Source organism: Lepidochelys kempii, chromosome 10 (genome assembly GCF_965140285.1).
Source record: "Lepidochelys kempii isolate rLepKem1 chromosome 10, rLepKem1.hap1, whole genome shotgun sequence".
Lineage (NCBI taxonomy): Eukaryota > Metazoa > Chordata > Testudines > Cheloniidae > Lepidochelys > Lepidochelys kempii.
Window position 1 is genome coordinate 5058662 of NC_136389.1, and position 15754 is coordinate 5074415.

At 47.8% G+C, this 15754-nt stretch overlaps 2 protein-coding genes across 13 annotated transcripts in view; one reads left to right on the plus strand and one right to left on the minus strand.

Moving 5' to 3' along the window:
* Nucleotides 1–4041: 4041 nt before the first annotated feature.
* On the minus strand, nt 4042–12250 carry RPUSD1 (RNA pseudouridine synthase domain containing 1). 4 transcript variants are annotated; one of them, XM_073361766.2, is made up of 7 exons: nt 11934–12250; nt 10506–11801; nt 9984–10225; nt 8792–8915; nt 6354–6456; nt 6130–6231; nt 4042–5649 (listed from the first exon to the last, which is right to left on the minus strand). In XM_073361766.2, exons 3-7 carry the CDS (start codon nt 10163–10165, stop codon nt 5249–5251), a joined length of 912 nt encoding a protein of 303 aa, XP_073217867.1. In that variant the 5' UTR covers nt 10166–10225; nt 10506–11801; nt 11934–12250; the 3' UTR covers nt 4042–5248. The 4 variants fall into 4 exon arrangements, with proteins under 4 accessions (XP_073217867.1, XP_073217869.1, XP_073217870.1 ...); XM_073361768.2 differs by lacking the exon at nt 10506–11801; XM_073361769.2 differs by having other exon boundaries at nt 9984–10673.
* The window catches only part of CHTF18 (chromosome transmission fidelity factor 18), a 54770-nt gene continuing 51087 nt past the window's right edge, over nt 12072–15754 (plus strand). For 7 of the 9 annotated variants that reach the window (XR_012161076.2, XR_012161077.2, XR_012161078.2 and 4 more), the window contains exons 1-5: nt 12073–12279; nt 13194–13472; nt 14079–14223; nt 14973–15171; nt 15322–15411. Coding sequence is in view for 6 of the 9 variants with exons in the window: in XM_073361746.2 (XP_073217847.2) it covers nt 12195–12279; nt 13194–13472; nt 14079–14223; nt 14973–15171; nt 15322–15411 (798 nt within the window). In the remaining 3 variants the exon portion in view is untranslated. Of the gene's footprint in view, nt 12280–13193; nt 13473–14078; nt 14224–14972; nt 15172–15321; nt 15412–15754 lie in introns of those variants that run through there. The other 2 variants (XM_073361747.2, XM_073361749.2) reach the window with 2 other exon arrangements.

The window sequence follows — 15754 nt, forward strand, 5'->3', positions numbered from 1 at the left end:
TACAGGCCAAGCTCCTGTATGGAGAGGGCTGGAGAACTAGGAGGGACCTGCTGTTGCAAGGAGGACAACAAGGTTGGGCTCAGCTGAGGTCACATTTCAGACTGCTGAGGTCACATTCTGAGTGTTAGGAGAGGCCTGGGCGATGCAATGCAATGAGGGTGGTGCACAGAGAGCAAGAACATTCCTGCTGCTCCCTCACTCAGAGCAAGGGGCCGACCCTCCGTTCTGACGCATGGAAGTAGCATCCTAGATGCACGGTGACTCATCCAAGCTTGTGTCTGAACAAGGAGAACATGAAGTTTGACGGGCTAGATTCACCCTCCAGCTCCACCTACAAAGAACCCATGACGCTCAAGAGCAGGTCGGGGAGAGCATGTTACTTCCGTGCCTGTCGCTGGCCTGAGTCTAGGCGACCGGGTTAGGCAAATCACAAAGACAGTCAAAAGTCTCGCTCTGTGTACATGATATGGGGGTATCTGGTTTCAGCTAGTGTGCGTGGAGGGGATGTGGGAGGAGAGTCAGATTTAGGCCATGAATACTGGTAAGAGAGTAACTAGGGAAGATTATGGAGACAGTAACTGGGCTGCAATGAACAAAGCACCCCTTTAAACTATGCTTCATTCTTACATTTCCCTCCAAGATCACCATGGAGGGAATGGTTTATCTCCCTACGGTCCTTATCTGACCCTCATCATTGGAGGCCTCCCCACTGTAATGAATGCATCCTCACAACTCCCCTGTAAGGAAGGATAGTACTACTACTCTTACTCAGGTGGGGAACTGAGCCACAGAGCGACAACGTACTCGCCCCAAGTTCACACAGGCAACCAGTGGGGGAGCATGGAATTGAACCTACTCACTGGACCCTCCTTGGTGTTCCATGGAGTCTGTTCCTTTACCAAAGAAAAGGAAACTTGTCTAGTAGCGTTTGTAGAATGGAGATAATTCCTCGTCAGGATACCGGGAGGAGCAGTGCAGAAAGCTTTGCCTTAATTTAAGGGGCTAAGGACACTGGCTATTTATTTTTTTAATATGGCAGCATCCTTTTCATGCAACACCCTGTTTGTGTGAATTGAACAGGCCATTGGTACAAGCACGGTGCACACTTAGTGGTTTATTACAGAAATGTCCACAAATGCATTAACAATAAACAACAAGGATTATCCCAAGGTTTACAAAATGTCACAAAACACTCCCACCAAAACTACCCACGCCACATTATAAATATATAAATAGATCGACCTAGGGCTCCTAGCAAATTACCCCAGGGAAGTAACCGTCAAATCTCTACCACATGATAAACACAGATGAGGAGCTAAAGGAGAGCAAACACTGTACAATGGAGTTCAACGGTGGAAGCAGTGTAAAAGCGTTACTGCAAAATATATTTCTCAATCCACAATTCATAAAATTTCAGGAAAAAAATATTCATCTCTGATTCCTGCAACACTGGATAAAAGTGCAATACATAAAGTCTAAACCCTCCCAGGCGTGCAGAACAAACAGGGGATGCTGTGGTCTTTGCACCAACATTTGGTCCACAGGGTTCTGAATGGAATGTTTTCAAGACTTTAAATATTTGGGACAAGTTTTGTCCGTCAACCGGTGAACAAACACTAGGGTGTGCTCACCTAACCAGTGAGGTTCCCCGTACAATGGCTTACTTTCCTCTTTGCGTGTATGGGTGGGGGAGAGTGTGAGTTATGGGTCACCACAGCGAAGACAAATTGAGATCTTCATGGCCAACGGGCAGCCACACTCCAATGTGAGCCAAACGGCCCCCACCACACACACCGCTGCTGAGCTGGTAGGATTGATGCTGAGCATATCTCAGCTGGAAGACACTTTCTATATGTCTTATGGGGTACAATTCACCCCAGTGTACGTGCCCTGCACAAGGCCCTATGTTAAGGGCATAAGTGTTGCCAGGACTTTCTGTGTGATCTCTCCACCACAGTGAATTTCACCTTCCCACACTGATCAGGGAAGTCACTTACTCAGTATATTGGTGCTAATCATTGGCTTACAGTTTAAGGAATCTCATCAGGCTACTTCCCAACAGGCTCCACTCCCTACGCTTCCCTCATCACTGTGCATATGTGTGACAAAGATAGGTGAGACTGGGACCATTATTGGTAAGAGTCTTAGAGGTTTTGTCCACAGAACTTCTCATCCCTGGTCCTCTACTTCCACAAACATTCTGTCTGCCTCCAAACAGGCAGCTACCATTAGCCTGCATAGCTGCGATACGTAACCTCCAGCCAGTAATGCTGATAATCAGGACTGCCCTGAGCCAGTGCTAATGCTATTCCGTGAATTGCTTCCCAAGATCATGCCTCAGCAAACTGATGCATGTCACATCTTTTGACTAACACAATCTCCAGCAGTCTCTGGAGCAAGAGATATGTTCTCTACTGGATGAGCCTCTGCCTGCCTGGCAAAATACCAGCAGCTGAACTAGGATACTCAATGGGGACGGTCCGATACTAAAGCAAACCAAGCTAGAGTCTCTGCTTCCTGTAGCTACTAAAATTTGCTGAATGCTTTGCTCCTAACAAATGTCCCTCAGCATCAATTCACATTCATTGATCACCTGATCACTGCTTCAGATATGAGTGGGAACAGTGTAGGGAAGAACCATGAAAAATAATGACCCACCAGGTATTAACTGGCCCTAACTCTACGACACACACACAAAATGTCAAGCAATAAAGTGCCAAACAGGAAGATTCTCCTATCAGTGCATCAAAAGCTCGGATGATGAACTGTTATCTCAAAGACCCATTTCATAGCAATTCCATACAGCTACTGGAAGCTGCAGGGACACATATGCATCCACTGGTGCAATGAGATGTAATTCTCTAAGACACAAATCCTCCTCCCGATGGGTGTGTCAGTCTGAGCTACATGTTCTCCAGAAGGAGAACATACCAGCTACAATGCTGGAAACAAGCGAGCCTGCGTGCATTACATTGGCAGCTGAGACTATACTGAGGATGTATCAAATGGCGTCCATGGAAATAGGTGGCCAGAGCCATTCTGAGGGGCAAAAACTAAGGATGATTTAAGTGACCCAACAGAACATTTATGTTTCCATGTCCCCTGGAGAGCGGTGAAGTTCTTTTCACCTCTCCCAGTAGATTTGTCAACTGGGGGAACAGACAAGGTGGGTGAGGGAATCTCTTTTACTCTGACCTTAAGAAAAGCTCTGTAGAAGCTCAAAAGCTCATCTCTTTCACCAACAGAAATTGGTCCAATAAAAGATATTCCCTCACCCACCTTGCCTCTCTAATATCCTAGGATCAGCACGGCTATAACAACACTGAAACAGTGTGCACTGTCAGATCCACAATAGACTGGGGATTAAGGGACCCTAAAGGCATGCACTGATGTGACAGCTCAGTGCTTAGATACTAAGGTGACTTGTGCTACGTAAATAGGTAAGATACACAGGTCACAATAGAACTGAATGGGTGATTGTTGTTTATTGTCCCAATAATCTATGGACTGTCTCACAGAATTCCATTACAGTTTTATTCCATTATTTTAAAACTACCGTTAAAAGCCAAAGGAAAAAATTAAAACACAAAAATGGCAAGTACAGCAACACTGAAGATTTGAATTAGATTTGCAAAGCAAGGAAATTCTCGGTTAAGGCTTCCCTTCAACTCTTGACTCTCCCAGAACAGAGACCCTGAGTCCCAGCCTTCCTTGCTGTGGTTTGTGTTCACCAGCCCCTTAACATTCCTTTAGTTTTGTGTGTTTTTCCTCTAGTCTCACTGCTGAAGTCCTAAGACAATTTAAACAAATGGTCTGTGATACCTGAGACTGCCTAAGGCACCATCTAGTGATGAAAGCCAGGAAGTCCCCTTTTCAGAGTAGCAGCCGTGTTAGTCTGTATCTGCAAAAAGAACAGGAGTACTTGTGGCACCTTACAGACTAACCAATTTATTTGAGCATAAGCTTTCATGAGCTACAGCTCACTTCATCGGATGCAAACTGTGGATGAAGTGAGCTGTAGCTCACGAAAGCTTATGCTCAAATAAATTCGTTAGTCTCTAAGGTGTCACAAGTCCTCCTTTTCTTTTTAGGCAGTACCCTGTCACAGGCAATAGAAGAACAAGGTGATTCTCATGAATTTACTTAGGATTGTGTTTGTCTGCTGAGAATTGCCTGGAATGCCAATTTTTAGTCACAGCAGGAGTGACATGTGCAGGCAAGAGCGGGCTCTTAGAAAAGGAGCATATAAGTAAAGTATGTAATAAAATCTCACCACCTGTAGGGTAACTTTTTGGGGCATTGGCTATTTTTAATCTGCTACTGGTGCCGGTGTACTAGAAGTGTGATGTTACAAATATCTGAGACCGACAGCACTGCAGAACTGTTCAAGGACTGTATTCAGTGTCAAATTTCCTTAGAAAGTTTAAAATTCATTAGTATTCATCAATTTAAAACCTTTTAAGAATAAAAGTGGTCTAAATGCAGACTTGGGAAAGGTAGTGAGTCCTACCCTCCAATAAGAGGACCCTCCCAGATGCTCTGTTTCACTGGGGTTTACCCACATTGGCAAAGCACATGGCCGGTTGGCAGGACTCTCATCCTTTTAGTGGGATCAATGCAAAATGCTGCAGGATACTTCCTCATACCCTGCACTGGAAGACAGCAATAGCTAACAGGACTCAGTGAGTGGACATGATCAGTAGATGGGAACGGGGAAGTGAAAGCAGATCCAAAGATTCCACCCAGAAAGGCGTAAGGTCCACACCTTCTCGTCTCCATTACTGATTCCCTTTAAATTGATTGTATCCTGGCAATGGTTGAGTACTACAGGTTTGAAAGGCGCTCCACCGTTCCCTGCACGAGCGCCCTAAAATGGATCAGCTCTGCTGAACCCCTCCCAGCAGTTTAGCGCTAATACAGAGTTGCAGGCCACTGGGGCTTCTGCCTCATTTCTGGTATGGTGCACACCATTCAAATCCCGTAGCTGAGTTGCAGAACAAGGAGAATGTGCATCCCGTGGTGGGGTGGAGCTTGACTCGCAATAAACAAAATCCTACTTGATGCTAAAATAAGTCAAATCTCAGTCCCAGAAACGAACCCTTGGAGGATTCATTCTAAGATAGCTCGGCATAAAAACGTGCTGACGTGGAGGTGGTGTTGGGTCCTGGGATGGGGGGGGGGATTGTCTGTCACGTCCCACAGCGAGAAATGGAATATTGGGTTTGAAATGCACAGCAAGAGCAGCATCTCATGCCAAGGCCCACTCCGCCAACCACTGCTCACACTTGGCTCGTTCTTCCTCTGTCTCCAGGCTCTTGGCTTTGCTCGGCATCTCTTCTCCTCCACTACGAAGCAATGCTTCCTGGTTCCTCTCCTCTTCCTCTACCTGGATAGTCTTGTCCTTCAATTCCTGGAGCATCTCGTCCAGTCGGTGCACAGTGTGGTGAGGGACCCAGTTGCTATCCAGAGAGGTCAGAAAGGGGTCAGGAGCATTCACCTCAATCAGTTCCTTCCTGGTAGGGATCCGCAGGTAGTAGGCATGGAGCATCATTCTGTACGGGTTACTGTCCTTCTTAAAGCTGTACGTGAAGTCTCCCACTATGGGGTGTCCAGCGGCACTGCAGTGGACCCGGAGCTGGTGTGTCCGGCCTAAATGCAACACAGGAATGAAAGAGTAAAGGGCACAGAGTTCAAACGCTGACATTGAATCCCTGGCTCTTGATGCCCATGATGTTGGGAGAGAATGCATCATACTCTTTGACCTTTGGAGACCTGGGCTCAAGACCCAATTTAGGTCATGACTGACAATGAGTTTGACTTTCATCTCATCCTAGCCCCTAAATGCTTCTGGTCCACAGTGCAGAACCAAATCACAACAGTAGAGACAAGGCCCAGGACTGCAAATGCCAGATGACTGGGGTTTCTCCCTGAAGGACATCCTGCTCCTTCCCTCTAGCTCTCTTGCCTCAGAGAGACTCTCAATATTTTCGCTGATGAGACACACCCAGCGCCACTGTCAGGGTGAGTCAGCAAAACAGCTCTGCACCCTAGTCAAGGCCCTAAGGCCTGGCTCCCTCTAACATAAGAAACAGTGCCATGCTGGGGTTGCCTCAGCCCTCCAGCACTTACCTGTCAGTGGTTGTAGAAGCACTTTAGTTGCCGGGTCACCACTATATGAACCATGCTCGAGGACGCTTAGCTCTGACTGGCAAGGCTTTGGATTTTCACAGCCTAAAACAAGATGGGAAATAGGAGTTCAGCCATATCCATCACAGCTGCCAGTCTCATGAGACAAACCACCAAGATAACAGTGCAAGGAAAGGACACTGGGTCTGATCTATGAGCAGGCTTACCTTCTGTCCCTTCAATACACATCATGTGGGTCATGCCCTCTGTCGTGTTCTTCCCTATGGCATAACGGATCGTCATTCTGCTTTCACTCACGTGGCCCCTGACCTGCAGCACAGAAGAGTTAGTTAGTTAGTTAAGGGGACAAACCAACCCCTGAAACTCAGCTCAGAACAATTCCAGGCCACTGGAAAAAACAAAACCCAGAAATAAATTGCAATTTAACAATTGAAACCTCTTCTGAGCCATCAACTCTGGGCACAACTCTTCCCTCAAGAAAACAGAAACTTGACACAAAAAATCATGCTCTCACAGAAGGCGGCAAAGTCCCAGCACCAAAGAACTTACGATCTAAGGTTTCGATCCTGGAACTGACAGCGCGCACGCAGACCACTGCATCTCTGTAGAGCCCACTGGACTCCAATGCGTCTACTGTGTGCTGTCACTTTCAGCATCAGACCCGGAGTACTTGATTCTAAATGTCAATGGCGGCAGCATCCAACTGTTAATTCGACACAGAAAATAGAGTTCAGACATGTGATTCACACAAAGAATACCCACTCTGGAAGCAATACTAATATAGCCATGTACACACACATACACATATATAAAATCTTGGGTGGGTTATCATAGAGACTTTTGCACTAGTGCTTCCTAACACCTGCAACACTAACAGTGGGTATCAATAATTACCTCTAGTCACATCAATAGTACTTCCTAAGATGCCTCTCTGAGGACATGCTTGACATCCCTCAGTTCTGCTGGACAAATTGATTCTGTCTCAGAAGCAATGCCAAGTGACATTTACTCAACGCATGTTCGTTTTCTCCTGAGATACCATCCAAATGTCACTGATAATAAGCCGTTTGTCTGCAACTGGCTTTGAATTAATAACTTGGCCAGATTGCTAGGCAAAGGATTCCCCTCAGCTCATATCTATAAGCACAAAACTATATTCACACAACAGTTGTCTCTGAAACATCTGGGGCTAACAACAGCCAATAGTGGGAAAGTGACATTGCATACACTGTTATTACACAGGTGCACTGGAGCTGATCTCTCTATGGCATTTCTTTCACTCCAGGCTCCCTAGTCTCTATTCATATTTTAAGCATATGGTTAAATCACATCGACTTCTAAGTTAAACACGTGCTTAAATGCTCTGGTGAGTCAGGATGTAAGCACTAATTACCATCTTTTTTCAACTGTGCTCGCCGTTGTTATTAAAGAGATTAGAAACATTTCATGAAAACTGAAGTTCAAAAGGGAGTAACACACAAGACCACAGGAAATCACACACGTTTATCCTCAGCTACTAAGATGAAGGAATCCTTGTATTTAAGGAATTAAATAATCTTGGAGTATTCCCCCCACCCCAAAGCGGCTGCCTTCACTCAAGATTGCTTCAAAACCAAATCGTTGTGATCTCTGCAGAGTTATGTCAGCTCGTACACCAAAAGATTACTGGCATATTTATACCGACTGATTTTCAATGCTGATTTAATCATGCCAAAGGTTTTACTGTAGAGCTGCCCATGGAGGGAAGTACTTAAATCTCCTCAGATATGAAGCGAACAGTACAATCAGGGTTTACCTATTGTTCGGTGAATCAAGCTAGGTAGAAACAATGGAACTACCAAACTGCTTGACTAATGCATGAAACCTTCACCCCTGGGTTACCTTTAAAGCTTTGTGGATCTGTTTTCTTTTGGCATGCCCAGTATTCAGCCAATTACCAGCAAGTCCAGACCCTCACAATACTACAGGGATTTCCTTATTTGGTGCCAGTGAAAGGTGCCAAATTGGCAGACCTGGAAGACGCTCTTCTCCACATGCAGGAACGGTCCAGCATGCACATTGCCAGTGCGGATAACGTATCATCTCACCAACGGCTGGTACAGATCACTTCTATCAGTGATCAGACTCCAGTCCATTCGATCCTTCGCTTGCCTCGTCAGAGTACCACCACGGGGACTGCTGATGGAGTGGTTTACTCTATTGAGACCCACTGGTAAGACCACAGTTGTCAGAAGGTAATGACGTGGCAGTAACTACCAAGATGGGCTGGACTGAAATTGTTGGATTAGGGAGGAAAGGATCTATGTCCTATTGCAAATCCTCTAAACCACCTACTCTCCTGGGCAATGCTGGATTTTACATCCTCAGTGTGGGCCAGGTTTTAAGACGGCTCCTCCGTGAGCAAGCTCCAATCTCATCACCAGGACATATGACATTCTGGTTTAGTTCTAGCTCTTAATCACCAGTGCTGCTGCTGAACAGCTGTGAGCCAGATGTGCCTTCAGAATCCCAACCTTAACCAAAAACGGCTGAGGACACACTACCGGTTTATACGCCTCGGAGAGTAACACTGCCATTAGAAGGGCAGGATGCAATGAATGGTGGCTGAGAGGACGTGGACCATGACAGAGCGGGCTACGCTTACCAGAGCGAGGTAGGCCTTGGTCACCATCCGTTCCTTAAAACACTTGTACGCGCTACCGGCAGCCGCTTTATTGAGAGCAACGCAGAGGGCTCCACTGGTGGAAAAGTCTAGCTGGTGGCAAAACCTAGGAGAGATAGATAGTGCAAGGGAGGGTCAGAAACACCCTCCATGGGATTCTGAAAAGCCACAGCTGGCTCTGTCACCCATACAGCAGGAGTCTGGTGTAATGGTTTAAATACAGGGCACTGAGTTTGGGTGCCTAACTCCCATAGGCTACTTTGAAAATCCCACCCTAAAAGGCTAATCTATGGTGCTGGGGTACATCTAAGTACATGCTGGATCTTGGCCCAAGCCCAGGCCCACACCAAGAGCTTGTAGTCCAGATCTGCCCAGCTCTGAAGATGCAAAGCCTTATGTAAGTGCTCAGCATACTCTCAAGACAGCCCATTCTTAAAGGGACACTGGCAACTTGAATTTTCTTTTACTGAAATAGTTACAGATAATCCTCATTGCTGGTAGAGCACCATTTCAATGGGATGTCTTGTACCTTATTTATCTATATTAATTGTAAGTGCTTTTAATTCTCAGTTTGGTTTTTCTGTAGTGCCCATTATCGCAGTATCTAGGGCAAGCTGCTCAGAGGATGGAGGCTTTCCACTGATAAGGGAAAGGGATTCCGAATGTCCCAGCAGTCAGCCCACCTGGAGCAGTTTGCAGTCAGGATCTCAGTACTTAGGCCTTTATCCTCAAATGATTTCTAATGATTTCAGTGGGAGTTACGTGCCTAAATACCATTGAGGATCTGGGCTCCAGTGGATAATTTAGATCCACCAAGCACTGTCTGTGTGTGATGGATTCTGCTCTTTGCCGGTCCCAGGTTTCAGGAGTGATTCTAGCTTTACCTTCTCCCTCTTTCCCCTTCTCCTTGCTTTCTTGGCTCCCATTACAGTGGGGCACGGTCGCATGTTCTGAAGGTGGCCAGGTTTTGGTTCAGACGAATCTGCTCTGGTAGCTCATTTTAAAGTCGATTGCCCTGGCCTGTGACTGTTTCATCCCTGGCTCTCTGCGTCCTAGTCTTGCAAGCTCATGTTCCTGGAACATCTCAGCTGTCTCGGAGAGGACGTGCATTTAGAGCATTGGGATAACATCTCTGTCGAGCTGAGATGAACGTTGCCCTTCCGTGCTCACTTACCTGAAGCCATAATACGTGTCTGGGTCAGCCAGCTCTGGGAAACGGTACTTCAGCTGGCTCTGCAGGGTCAGCTTCTCATACCACATCTTGCTGTCGATGCGAACATCCCAGTGCTTGTTGACCACAATGAAGTCAGAGCTCTGGTACAAGATGGACAAGTTATCAATGCTGCCCGGCTCCATGGCCCTTTGAAGGGAAGTAAGCGTTCAACCTTGGGAGCGTGCTCTTTCGTTTATAAAATCCTTCAAAACAAAGCAAAAAGCATCAAAATCCATCAAACATACACTGGACTTCTGTGACACGGTGCAGAAGCATTGTCGCACTCCAGCCGTTGAAAGCTCCACACCTCCCTTCGTCCACCCTCTTCGATTGTTTGTCACGCCCCCTTGATGTGTCTTCTCATAGAAAGACTCCTTGGGGCCGGGACTGTCTTTTATTGTGTTAATACAGCAACGATGACAATGGGACCCTGACTGAGGCACGATCATAACACAGGTAATTAATAATAGTGAGCACACCCACCTGTTGTGGGATGTACAGCGATGTGGTGATGTTCATGGTTTCCCCACTTCCAGCTGTGTACAAAGGGCAGTGAACCCTCTCACTTCTACTCTCTATGCAACATTTAGGAGTCACAATGCGGTTGTATAGCGCCTAACACAACGGGGTCCTTGTCCAAGGCTGGGGCTCCTAGGTACTACCACAATACAAATAATTTATAATAACGAGCGCACCCTGTGGGATTTACGTGGGGGATTTACGTGGGGGGAGGGGGGGCAGATACACTGCACTTGCTGAATTTCAGACAGGCTTTTGCACTGGCCATGATTGAAAGGATGCAGTCAACTCAGACTAGGCCCAAAATTTAGATGGTGTAAAACAAAGCTTCTACAAAACCCAAGAGAAATGTTACTGTGCCATTAAAAAATGTATAATCCATGGGAAAAAGCCATTTTGAAAGATATATATACGATCTGTTTATAGCCCTGCATTGGCTGAAACTGAAAAACTGCAGCCCTAAATACAAAAGTGAAAGTCACTTCACTGATCAAGCTGTGAGCAATGCAAAATGTAAACACAAGCCATCAAGAGTGAAAGGTAACTTGGATTTTTAAAATCCTTTCCGTTACAACCTCAGGCGATGTCTTTGCACTACAGAAACTGCTGGTACCTGAATCCGTGTTGTCAGTAATATAGGCAAAGAATGGTTTGTTAACAGTGGATGGTTTTAAATTGGACAGTGTGCATTTAATGTCAGAAACCAGTGTGACGGGAACACAACATGCGTTGTGCTCCTTCACCGCCACTGATTTTTAGATACAAAATAAACCACCTGCCGTTCAGGCTGAATGACTGAAAACGGAAACGATTCTACCCGCGAACCCATCCAGCACCTCCAGGGCACAATACAAGATTGTCCCCTACACTATACGGTATATTCTCCTGGGTAGTCTGAGCGCCTGTCAAAAATGAGGCTTGCTTTGGTAGCAGTCAGCATCCAATGATGCACAGCAGGAGAAAAAAAGGGATGCAGGCCCCAGGTGTTGTTGGTACCCACATCCCGTTGTGGGTACCCGCTGTGGGTATCCCGCACAGGTAACAACCCCCTTCATCCACCGCTTCTTGCCACTGACCCCTCCCAACGAGGGGCGCTTATTTTAATGTACGATGAGGCCCATTGAAGGATAACGTGCCCTGAGCCTAGTCAGTGCGTCCTCCTGCCGCCCCCAGCCAGGACTCAGCGGGCCTCCTGGGCAACTTCTTCTTGAGACAGCGGCTCCAGCTGCAAAACCAGCAAAAGCGAAGGGGCGAGGGTCCCTGCAGGGGAGAGAAATGAGGACATTCGTGCAAACCCCTCCCCCGCCTTTTTGCGCTGGCCCGGGGGGGGGGTCCCCCAGCAGCGAAAACCTGCTTCCAACGCACCCCCGAAATGCACCGAGCGCGACCGACCTGCCGAGGCAGCTGCTGCCCTGCGCCCTGGGGCTGGCGGAAAGGCGCCGCGGCTACATTGTTTCCAGCCGGGAGCGGCGCGAGCCCGGGCCGCGGCGCGCGGAGGGCGAGGCAGCCAATCAGCGGCTCGCGAGGCGGCGGGATGGAACGTTACCCGGAAGGGCAGGCGAGGCGCGCGAGCCCGGCTTGCAGTTGCAAGAGGAGGCCGGGCGGTCGGCGGTGCCAGGCTGGGGGAGCGGAGCTCAGCTCCGGGCCGGGCTCATGGAGGAGCCGGAGCTGTATGGCATCGAAGATGAGTTCGACCGGCAGTTTGCGGACGAGCTGGAGGTGCTGGCAGAGATGGGAGGTGGGTGGCGCTGTGTGTGGCCGACACCAGCTGCTGGTTTGTTTGTAGCGTGTTGCCGTCATGCTTGCACTGGCATGGCAAGATCTGCGGGGCGAGAGAGGTGGGGCCCCCTCCGGCCCCTGGCGGAGCTGAGTTCAGGATGGCAAAGCCGGGGCTGCCTAGTGTTATCAGGAGATTCAGCCTTGGTCCAGCAGCCAGTCCATCAGGAAGGGGTTTATCATGCTGTGGCGGTTACCTAATGCCCTTGTGCATAGTGACAGGTTTCAGAGGGGCAGCCGTGTTAGTCTGTATCAGCAAAGAAACCGAGGAGTACTTTTGGCACCTTAGGGACTAACAAATTTCTTCGGGCATAAGCTTTTGTGGGCTAAAACCCACCTTATCGAATGCAGTGAAGTGGGTTTTAGCCCCCGAAAGCTTATGCCCAAAGAAATTTGTTAGTCCCTAAGCTGCCACAGGTCCTCATTGGTTTTGTTTTTTTTTTTTTGCTTGTACGTAGTGTTGGTCTTGGATGTTGACTAGTCTCCCTGCAAGTTTTAAACTTGAGTAACAGTGAATTTTATCTGAGGGTTTTACGTGATAAAAACGTGTGTGGTACATTTCTTAATACAATCACCAATACTTAGGTTCCATCTCCCTGGGGCAAGCAACCATGTCTAAACTTGCTTCTAGCTGGACGGACCTGGAACTTGGCTTGACTAGCAAATGTAGACGGAACCCACCTGGATATTAAAAGAAACCTGTTCACTCTCAGCTGGGCTAAAGGACTAGTTTAGTGCTATGCCTGCTGGCTGGCCGGTGTTGCAGTCTGGTTTGGCATCTCCTTTGCTAAAATTGGGCTTATTCATGGCTGCTTCCCCCCCATGCAGAGGGGTCACCTCATATCGCTGTCGTTTTTTTTAAAATATCCCTTTCAGATGTCCCATCTCAGCTGTTGGCCCCGAAAGTCTCCCAGCTCCGGAGCAGAAAGCAGACGTTTGAAGAAGCCATCACAGCCGGGGATGGGGTTAAGGACTCTGCTGCTCTAAATTGCAAGCCAGGCCAGGAAAAGGACTCTCAACACCAGACAAATGCCGCGGAGAGTGCTGGGGAGGCTAACCCAAGGAAGCGGCATCTAGAGCATATTCTGCATGAATCCGAGGAGGAGGAGGAGTGTTTGGGGAGCTTGCCCCCTCGCCAGCCTCCTGCTGTGCTCAGTACGTTTTGGAAATGCTCTTTGGTTAGCTTTATATACCTGTAGGCCAAGGCCCTTTTGTGCTTCCCTTTGCCTCCACCTAAATGGCTTCGTAGCGGCTGATTCCCTTTGCAGCTCAGACTATTGGCATGACGCTGGATTGGCCAGCTTGCCATGTTTGCTGTTACCTAGTGGGTAAAGCGGACACCTCCCACCCGTCTCCCAAGCCCACGTTCCTCTTTGAGGCACCTGAAGTTCATTTCCCAGGGTGTCTCAAAGGTGGGCCCTAAGCAGGCCACAACCGTGTAGCCTTGCGCTGAAAAATTTACTTTACGGATCTCTCTAATTCAGGAAACGTTTGTGTGTGTGTCTTGGCAGGACAATCTTGGAAACTCGGCCTTCCGGTGTCTGTTCTTGTCTCTGTTGTTGACTCTTTGGGCAAGTCAGTTTGCCTTACTGTTTCTCAGTTGTCCATCTGGTAAAAGGGGATACAAGGAGATGTGAAGCGCCGTTCACGAATGCTTATAAAGTGCATTGAGATCTTTGGATGAAAGGAGTTGTATTAGCGCTCTGTAAATACCCTGCTTTGATCGGCATTCCCTCCCCCACTTCCCTTTGTGTCTAACAGCTCCTAAGCCAAAGCGACGAAGACTTGAAGCCGTTAAGAAGCTGAATTTTGGTGCGGAGGACAAATTGGCCTCTCCTGATTTCCCCCAGGACGACATTACCCTGCCTCCTTCCCCGGGGGACTGCTCCAAACCACAGAGTGCCAGGTTAACGGGATTTGGATCCTTTTCTCGTTATTTTGTCACTGTTGTGAGGAAGGCCCTTGGCAGTCAGTAATTTTAAATCTTGGAGCTAAACTTGTGCAGTAAACTAAAGGTCGTTGGAAGCTTGGGGTCAGATGTCCATTTAGGTTACAAGGGAAAACGAGTTGGGTGGCTTTATCCTAGTCCCTTTTTGTTTCCACTTCACACAACAGCGCAGGTGGTTTCTGCTCCAGAGAGACCCCTCGCTATCTAAACTTTCATACCATACTCATTGCAGTGACATTTGAGTGCCTTGCTTGGGCCTGGCAGGAGCTCGAGGTCAGGTTCAGGGGCTTTGACAGGGCAGGAAGAGCAGGACTGGACTAACAGGATATGCGGGGAGTCAAGGTTGAGGGTCGGTAGAGTGGTGTATGGGGGGGACTGTAATATCAGGACAGAAGCTGTGTGGGTGACGAGACTACAAAGTGCTGAAGACCAGCACGTAGGTACGTTGGCAGAGCCGTGTGGAGGGCGCCCAGTGCTAGAATAGCTGGGAATGCTGCATGACAGGCTTTGTGTGGATGACCGAGCTTTGTTAGGTGGAAGTTTGCACAGCGTTTTCCTGCTTGTATTTGTTGCCATTTTCTGGTGACCTAGAAAGGCCCATGAAATCTGATTTGGGGTGTATTAGATTTGAATGTTTTGGTACATTGAGTTTAGCCTGCTGGGAATGTGATTTCATGGGCACTTTCTCTTGTGTCCCTGTCTTAAAGGAGTCCAAAGTTCCTGAGCCCGGATAGCATGGAAGTGAGCGACATGGTTCCGCTGTGCGTGACGCCACCCCCTAAAAAGGATCCGAAACGGGTTCTCAAGCGCCCGCCCATCCTGGAGGACTATGTCAATGTGACTTCCGCTGATGGCACCAGAGTCTTCATGGTTCTGAAGGAAGATCACTCCAGAATTGGAGTGAAGGTAAGATCTGGCAACTGGAGACTGGGTTGGTTAGGTTGTTCTGTGGCCTCCAATGCAATGATGGAAGCTGAGTAACTCTAGAGTCTCTTGCTAAGGGTGAAATATGAACCTGTGCTTTGTAAATACTAGTGCAGTCTCTGATCTTTACAGCTCCCCAACCATCTGGGCTGGAACGCACAAAGACCACTTCATTTACTGGGGGTTCCTTTTTCCTACCTAAAGGAGCAAGTGTCTGAAGAGGTATGGTACCCAATTCCTATTTCTAGCTCTTTCTCTCAGCTAGCAATTGATATTTCTAGGGTCAGGCATCAACGACCTGAATCTTCAAGTGTTTGTTAATTCTGGGTGCCTCGATCTTTAGTTTCCATACAGCTTAAGCTCCTGCAGTTCTGACTGTAGTTTGTGGAACCTATGAAAGAATTAAGCTATCAGTGTGTCAAGCTGGGTACCCAGAATTAGCAGACACACCTGAAAATCAAGGTTCCGGATGTTCTAAAGTATCGCCAGCAGGTGTATTTTTCTGATCTGCTGCTTGCTTCCCTTTTGATGGTAGAAGTTAGAGATGGAAAAAGACTGTGGTAAC